Source organism: Haplochromis burtoni, unplaced genomic scaffold (assembly GCF_018398535.1).
Source record: "Haplochromis burtoni strain Fernald_Lab_line unplaced genomic scaffold, NCSU_Asbu1 Contig_918, whole genome shotgun sequence".
In the NCBI taxonomy this organism is placed as follows: Eukaryota; Metazoa; Chordata; class Actinopteri; order Cichliformes; family Cichlidae; genus Haplochromis; species Haplochromis burtoni.
This window is the reverse complement of record NW_024583279.1, coordinates 1-9049: the sequence shown is the minus strand read 5'-3', so window position 1 is coordinate 9049 and position 9049 is coordinate 1. Positions and strand designations below refer to the sequence as shown.

The 9049-nt window shown below is 39.5% G+C and overlaps 1 protein-coding gene across 1 annotated transcript in view; it reads right to left on the bottom strand.

Moving 5' to 3' along the window:
- LOC102292164 overlaps positions 1 to 9008 on the bottom strand; it is a gene marked incomplete at its 5' end in the record, with an annotated part of 28025 nt that extends 19017 nt beyond the window's left edge. The window contains 5 exon segments of the mRNA XM_005951032.3: positions 5990 to 6303; positions 6890 to 6953; positions 7228 to 7452; positions 7551 to 7787; positions 7869 to 9008. Of these exon segments, the coding sequence (XP_005951094.3) occupies positions 5990 to 6303; positions 6890 to 6953; positions 7228 to 7452; positions 7551 to 7787; positions 7869 to 9008 (1980 nt within the window).
- Between the last annotated feature and the right edge of the window lie 41 nt (positions 9009 to 9049).

Sequence of the window (9049 nt, the reverse complement as noted above, 5' to 3'; positions counted from 1 at the left end):
GTGTTGCTTGGTGATGTCACCCTGACACACAAACACCTGGAGCCCATCACAAAGGCTGTAGCTAGCAATGGTTGTGCTTTCCTCTCTTAAACTCAGAGATGCCATATCGTCACGTAAACTTGAAGGTTGCTCGATGTCTAACAACCTGGCATGAACCAGAGACAGTTGTCCAACAACAACAGCCATCCCAGACTCATCTGTGTACACCTTCACCTCACCTGCAGTCTGACAAGAGCTGCTGGACTGAACCAAAGCTTCAACTTTGTCAGGGTTTACCTCATAATGGCACAAGTAGCCACCAAAGAAAGCATCTACCTCAGCTTTCCAATCACTAACTTCATCTGCAGCAGCAGGTTGAGCTCGCCTCCTGACTAAAACTCTCCCCTCCTCACAGTAAAGATCAGCAGAGCAGGCTAAACAGGCAAGCATGTTCTCAAGTTCTTGCTGAGCATGTGGACATTCTTTCAGGTAATGAAGGAGATAATTATCAACATGTAGTTCATACTCTTCATCGCTTGGTGGAAGAGACGAGGCAGGAATGTTCTCAGGAGTCTGTGCCTGAGAGAGACATGCAAATACAAACGGCTATTAACATATAGCAAATTGTCCTTACATTAATAATATAATCGAATTTACAACATTCATTTAATGTGGATACATAAAACTATTAAAAAAAACATGATTAAATTAATGTATGAACTTTACCTCTGCTAGAGCAGAAGTGGGGGTGGTGAGGTGAGAGGTGTCATTTTCCAAACTTTCTCGGACAAAGATCACCGAGCAACGATCTTCAAGCTCCAAAACATGCTCTGATCTCTGAAGTACTCGCTGCTGATCTGTAGACAGATATCGCAAATTACAGACTGAATTCCTTATATAACCTAAGTATTTTTTTATTTTTCTTCCTTTGCCATTCTTCATCGTGTTTTTTCTTCTCTTTTCACTGAGTGACAAAAATATAAAACGTCTAATTTAATATCAAATGTGTCACACGCACAATATTTCCCTGACTACACCAGTAATAAAAGCATGCAGATGATTTCAAAGTCTACCTCTGCTTAAGGGCTTGTACAGCTTATTTTACTTCCTCTACTAACTCGTACAAACAGCAAATACAATAAAAACTGCATATGCAGAGATATCTGTAGCTCTCTGTCTCTGTCTAAACAGCCCATTTACAGGGGAAAGACTTCAAAAATTAGAGGTTCAGTAATTTCCTGAACTCGCAGCTGCTGACCACCAAATGCTTTGTATAACATTAAGTTTCGCTTTCCAGACAAACTTTCGATTACGTTTCCTTTTTCACTACTCCCACTTCCAACAGTACATCACAGTGGAAATATAAGATCTTTTAAACAGCCGAGACCTTTCTGTTACGGCTATTTTAACCGAAAGAGAATAGTGAATTAACTAATGGTCATTTGTAAGTCTTCGACAACTGTAGGATATTTCATGCATAACAAAGTTCGTGTGTGTGTGTGTGTGTGTGTGTGTGTGTGTGTGTGTGTGTGTGTGTGTTCAAAGGCATGATCAAATTACCTTTTTTATTTCGGAAAACCACACTGTAGACGTTTTCGTCCACTCTCGTCACCGGGCCGCACTCTCCTCCGCCTGATTTGCGGTGAATACCGAAGTATTTTTGTAATCTCGTCAAATGTCCTTCTTTAAGTCTCTCACACTCAAAGAAAACAGGGTGCTGGGTCTGATCACCCATCATAACTGAACCAAATATAAGCAGCTCAGCACTCACTGATCATTGTATGTCTACCACAGGTTTCTCTCGTCTATGCGTCACATGGGGGTGCATGACTAAGCATCCGTGCATGTAGCTAATGATACATTTAGAACAGTAATAACAACGCCTTTGTGGTAAACTAGTCTGCACATTAAAGACTTTATAAAGGTCCCTGTACGAAAACATTTTAAAACCAGTTTTTTTTTTTTATCCAAGTCTGGACTTCTGTAATTACTGTAATTACTGATATTTATTATTATTATCATCACATTTGTACCCGTGCAACTTTCCATTTCCTTCTATGAAAAAGTCAATTTCATCTAATTGAAAGCAGAAACTAACTAAGTTAACAATTGCAGTGACACATTAATCTTGTGAAGCTTTTGCTATTGTAAAGTGTAAATTTAAATCTAATTTGATATACAAAGAGGTGTTTACAAAGGTTATAAAGCTAGTTATGTAGCTATTTGGTGGTTAGTGTTTTGATATTTACATGTTTACACGTTTGAATGTTTAGACATGCATGTTCAAACCAGTAATAAGTATGTGTTATATCTACCTGGTTGTTTTCCCTGTTTTGATCTGAGTATAAGATTTCCTGGCTTCTGAGAGGCCAGTGAAATATTCATGAGGGCGGCACACAGGAAGTGTGGGTGGTTGTTGCTGTGTGCTGAGAGTAAAGAGGCTGCTAAAAAGTTATCCGTCTTCATCTTGCTGTTCTTAATTATTCAGAGAGATTCCAAACCATCTAGTGAACCCACGCGTTACACTATGATGCAGCTTGAGCCAGGGCTGGACTGGTCTTCGGGCATACCGGTCATTCGAACATTATTCTAACAGTGACTTGTGTCGAAAACACTGCTTTATTAGATTGAGCAAGCTAGTAATGTTTAGCAAGATTAAAAAGTGTTCAGGAAAACTGATTCACAAAACTAGATGTCACAGGTGCAGCCCCCTCTCATCTCTCCAAACCTTTGGCTGCCTTCTCTAGTCTATCTGGAGCAGCTGTCCATCCTAGTGTATTGATATGAACATTTTAAAAAAGTTTATTTGAGTAAGAATTTAGCAAACATAGACAAACATCCATAAACATCGATTAAGAGAAATAGAACCTAAAAGTATTTCCATTTCCTCAATGATTGCATTGACCCATTTAGGGACGTTGTAGGGGAAGAGATGTTCTGACCTCTATGCCTTCCTTTTTCCTCTCTCTGTCTACTTCCCAAGCAGAACAATGGGTCACAGACAGACAAACCTAAGGTTACTATGACTTGAGAGTCATTTCACACATTGGGACATGTGGGTCACCCCAGTTCTGTTTGTTCCTTTTAAATTTGTAGCACATGCCCCTTCAAAAATCTCTGCACAGCCCCGCACTCAGTGTTTCTTCTTTACTCAACATTTTGGACGTCTCTGCGTTGTCATTGCTAAGTCTGACCTTACAATAGATAGACTCAAGTTTTACATTGCAAAACGCAATGTTGCAGGCTAAATAGTTTCATGATTCCAAAAAACAACAATAAAAAAAAAAAACCCACTTTTTTCATACTTGTATTAAGTTTTGTATCAAAATTACAAAAAATTCAATCTCAGGTTAAATTTGATAGAAAGAGCTTACACTGACATCCATCTTGATAAAAGATGAGTGTCACAATAAGCCATGTTTGCATTTATTTGCACTGCTTTCCACTCTGGATGTCTATTTATGTTAAGCTGTAAGTATAAAAGAATCCATTCTACAACTTGTTTTTTTGTTCTAAGTTGTTGAATATAAACATTATTTTGTGCTAATATTGCACTTTTTTTCAGAACCAAAGAGTTTTTGAAATCTGCATAAAATCACATTTTAAATTACTTTTGAATATTACTTTAAATATTTAGATTTAAAGTTCTGCTAAAAGTTCAAATACAAAGATTAATAATGTTGAACTGTAAAATATTTTGGGTGCAGTTTATTTTTTTAATACAAGTATAATAGTCTTTAGTGTTTTGTTTAGTATGAACTTTTACAACATTCAGCAAAATAAATTTAATTTTTTTTATTGATCATAAACAGACTACATCAGATTCATATCGGTGTCGGCAGATATTCAAATTTATGATATCGGTATCAGACATTAAAAGTGGTATTGTGCCATCCCTGATTTATACATCTTTCTGCATTTAATCATAGCTATTAATAGTCTCTGGCTCTTATTAATAGGTGTCTACCTCTCCTAACCCTTAAAGGGTCACAGGAGATGGATGCACTCTGCCCGAGCCGGGTTTTTGTGGAGCTTTTTTCCTGTTAAAAGTGAACTTTTCCTAACCACTGTTGCCATGTGTTTGCTCACATTGATTGTTGGGGTTTCTCTGCATTATTGTGGGGTCTTTACCTTACAAAGCACAATGAGGAGACTGCTCTTGTGTTATTTAGACCTTATGAATAAAATTGATGTTAATGCTGGTAATGGCATCACATGAATCAAAGCATTTTCTTCGAGTGTCTCTTGTTGATCACAACATGTAAGTGTAGTACTACAACAGCAAAACCGTGCCATGGGAAATGGGAAACCTTGTCAGAGATTATAGCTTTTATTGCTTAATAAGACATCTTTGATCTGTCAGTCATTTCAGCAATATAGCATACACATATCAGGTAGTTCTATTATTATTAGATACTTTACAATTAAGTTAAAATAGAGATTTGACAATATCAGGGAAAAATCAAACAAAACCTAATTTCTTCAATCTTAAGTGTTTTGTTGTGTTATTGTTTTTAAAGTTTGATGTGTTTCATGGTCTCAAACATTCTTCCACTTTAGTCACATCTGTATGAAAAATTATGATCACAGTGAATCAAGGCACTATGTAGTTCAAGCAGCAACCCCATAAACACAGCTATCACACTCATAGATCTTGTGAGAATCTTTAAGCTCAACGTTTTAGTTGTTTATGGATCACAAACCTATTGAACATAAATACACCAAACAATATGTTCCCACCACCAAAGGGAAGTAAGAAAAAACAAAATGTTAGTAGATAAAATGCTAAAGTGGCTGAAGAACAAAATCTCCTTCATGAAGGAGGGAAACTGCTGACTAAATATATGATAGTTTGCCAAAAACCAGATTTCAAATAAACACTAATTTTGTGTAACGCCTTTTACGACTTTCTTTTTTTTCTTTTTTTAAATTTTAACAACGCATTGTGTTCTGCGTCCTGTAGACCACTGCCAATCAATCTCGTGCCGTGTCTCCTGTACAGTACAGAATGAGTTCAGGTAGTCAAATCTACATAAATCTTCGATCACTAGCAGCGTGACTCTGAAGAGCTGTCCTGTGTGTTTGTAAGTTTTCTCCCAACAAACACAAAAATGTCAAACACAACAAGAAAAGTGTATAAAGTGTGTAGTGATGGGTTTTACAGCCTTAAAACATCTATAATAACTGTAAAAAATTAAAGTTGCCTATTATTTTACTCCCGCGATAAACGAGGGACTACTGTACCTGGTTATTATGAAAATCTTACATGAGTAAGAGATTTTCTTTCCTCCTGTACAGCCTTATATGCTTTCTGTACAGCTTCTGAAAGTGACTCTGAATCTTTAGCTGCTTCATTTCCAATTACACCTCCCATTATTCCTCCTGCAGTTGCTGCTCCAACCAAGCCTACTGCTCCAGCAGCTACTAATGCATTCTGTTGTTGTGCAGCTGGCACAAATCTGGAAAGCTTTGTTGTGACATTCATAAATTGTGGGTCCTTCACAGCTTTGATAGCAAATTCAGCCAATGTTACTACACCGAAAAAAGCACCGAGCAAGGCTCCTGTTCCAGTCCCTGCCATTTGGATCAGAAACCTACTCCTCACATTAGTTTTAGCCTGCTTTCTGATCTCTTCTGGGGTTTTATCTGGCATTGAGTACGAAATGTGCTCTACCTGCTCTCGTACTGCTGTCTCCAAATGTTGCAGCATTTTATTTGTGTAGTAACCTCCGTTTCTTTCTGCCACCATTTTTTCTATTGATTTCAGCAACTCCTCCAGCTGGAACTGGTTGCTCCTGTAGTTGTTTGGCTGGTTGTTGTTCCAGTGTTTGTTATCAAAGACGTGGCACCGACCACCACACTTTGACACCAGATCACTCAGATTTTTGTTCTCACTGACAAAATCTTCAATTTTAAATTTTTTGTCAAGCTGTTCACCGTGAGTGAAAACAACGACAGCATATTTTAGAGCTTCATCTGAGAAACACTGACATATCTTAGCGATGACAGCCTGCTCGTGCTCTGTGAATTTATCCACTCGAAGCACAATGAGAAAAGCATGAGGCCCAGGAGCACACTCTGTCATACAGCTCATTATCTCAGGCTTCAGATCTTCCTCAGACCTTCCTGTGTCAAAGAAACCAGGGGTGTCGATCAGAGTGATGCTTCTTCCACTGACTGTTTTGGTTTCTGTTTGGCATTTCATTGTTCCAGAGTTTGGAGAGGCATAAGTGGCAAAGAGCTCCTCTCCAAAAATGGTGTTACCCAGGTGACTTTTCCCAGATCCTGTTTTTCCCAGCAGGACCAACCTCATCGTTGTTGAATCTAGAGGAGAAAGTTGACTCTGTTAAGTACATTTGTTTCTTACTTTTGCTGCCTTTGAAATATTTTTTGGTCATGGTTTGAGGTTTAAAATAGGAAGCAGATTTTACAGTATAGGCTTAGTCAGACACAGAGTCAATACTAAAGAATAAGAGGAGAATGCAGTTTGCTATTAGGCCAAGCTTTTGGTCGGTTATTATAAATATCCAGAGTACAACTTGTGGGTTTCAGGTTGTTGACCACTGTCACTGTTGGTATGAGAACAGATGGGTCTGTAGCAGGAGGGATAATATGAGACCTGAACATTAAATGATAATTAGGTCAAGCTTTTGTTCAGTCTTTGGAGGGTTGTCTGAATCCTCCAAACTTTCAGGTATTTGAGCTGTTGTCCAAATGCTGTGTATTTTGTACACTGTGATGGACTGAATGTCTTTTATATTCTCTAACTGATGTAGTAATTCCCTGTTGATGTTTTAGATGTTGTCTCTTTTTTAACTCGAGATTTTTAGGTGCCCGAAAAGAAAAGAAAAAACAGATAAAAAAAAACCACTGTTTTGATTCTTAGTTGTATATATTTTCCTACACTCACCTTGGTCTGGGTCTTTGTGGTGAAAATCTTCAGTGAATTTGCCATTTTGGACAGAGCCAAATGTCTGTAAAGACAACAAATTAACAACATTAGTAACAATTTCTGTACAGTATATTATTACACATAATACTGGGGTCAGATGAGACTGTCCCTGCTGACTGATATTGGCAAATGAGATGGTAAATGAGCTTACTATTGGAACATATTTGATTACTATATTCAGAGTTTCTTTTTTTAAGCACAAATCAATATAAGAGTTTGGTGTTGGTGGCATTCTTCAACTCTCAGCGTCGTAATTGTCAGTAGTTGATTTTTAGGGAAAAGTGCTATGTCATAACCTCGTGTGTCTCCTCATCATCGGGGTGAATGACGATGCGGATCAGAAATGGTGTGATGCCTGCTCGCTCCTCTTCAAATACATAAACTTCCTCCATTAACACTCTCTCCACTTCACTGACAGGAAATTGCAGGGCCATCCCAGCACCGAGGACGGGAAGAGCGACAGATCTGAATCCTTTCTTCTCACAAAAAGACAGTATTGTGTTGATGCTCATTCGAAGAACCTATAGAACATAACAATATTGGATTAAGACAAATGGCTTCATTAAAAAATGTCCTCACAAACAGGCAGACTAATAAAATCCCTCCTTTACTATCTCACCTGGACTGGAACACCCTCTGGGTCACCATCAAAGGGAACAAGATTGAGGAAGAAGACTGCATTACATTGAAGTCCAGGTAAGCCCTCCAGCAGTACTGAGTCACCAGGCATTGTTTCATCTTCTGCTTCCTTTCTAAACCTTGTGGTCAGCTGTGGTCCAGCTACTTCAAACAAAGCATTTCCAACACGGGTAGAGAGAGGATCACGGCCAACCATAGGAGACACCAAAGCATCCACCTAGGAGAAGAGCAGGAGACTTGGTGGGCTTAGAAAATGTGTTTTATTGTGAAATGTCGTCATCACAGCAACATGTCTCACCTGTTGGCTCTCAATCGATCCCTGAATAACCTCCATGTGGACTCTGCCTCCAGGAGCTCTGGCAGTGGCTCCTCTTGCTGTATCTTCATCAGGTGTATCTATCCCTTGGAGAAGCCTGTCACATGCTTCCTGCATGGCCCTCACTGCCTCCTCTCTGTTATCAATCAGGATGATTTTCCTCACACTTCGACCTCCCACACTGCCAAAGTCCTTCACAGCCGCAACAGTTGCCTCAGTGCACACAGTGAGAGGAACCCCAGACACACCTGAGCTGATACAAGGAATGGCTATGGACTGAAACTCCATTATTTCTGAAAGCTTTAAAGCACAATGCACAGTTTTTTCCAGTAACATCTTATCTCTGTTACTTGCTTTTCCACCTACAGGCCCAACTGCATGAAGCAGTTTCTTGCACTTTAAGTTACCCCCTGTGGTCACTACTGTGTCTCCTATGGGAATTTTCCCCAAACACTTCACTAATTCATCACTCTCTCTCTGTATTTCAGGACCACCAGCTCGACTCAGTGCAGCAGCAACACCTGCAGAGTGCTCCAAGTCCTGATTGGCTGCATTTACCAGAGCATCAGTGTGTTGCTTGGTGATGTCACCCTGACACACAAACACCTGGAGCCCATCACAAAGGCTGTAGCTAGCAATGGTTGTGCTTTCCTCTCTTAAACTCAGAGATGCCATATTGTCACGTAAACTTGAAGGTTGCTCGATGTCTAACAACCTGGCATGAACCAGAGACAGTTGTCCAACAACAACAGCCATCCCAGACTCATCTGTGTACACCTTCACCTCACCTGCAGTCTGACAAGAGCTGCTGGACTGAACCAAAGCTTCAACTTTGTCAGGGTTTACTTTATAATGGCACAAGTAGCCACCAAAGAGAGCGTCTACCTCAGCTTTCCAATCACTAACTTCATCTGCAGCAGCAGGTTGAGCTCGCCTCCTGACTAAAACTCTCCCCTCCTCACAGTAAAGATCAGCAGAGCAGGCTAAACAGGCAAGCATGTTCTCAAGTTCTTGCTGAGCATGTGGACATTCTTTCAGGTAACGAAGGAGATAATTATCAACATGTAGTTCATACTCTTCATCGCTTGGTGGAAGAGACGAGGCGGGAATGTTCTCAGGAGTCTGTGATTGGGAAGAAATGCAAATGAGAGGAGGTATCAATC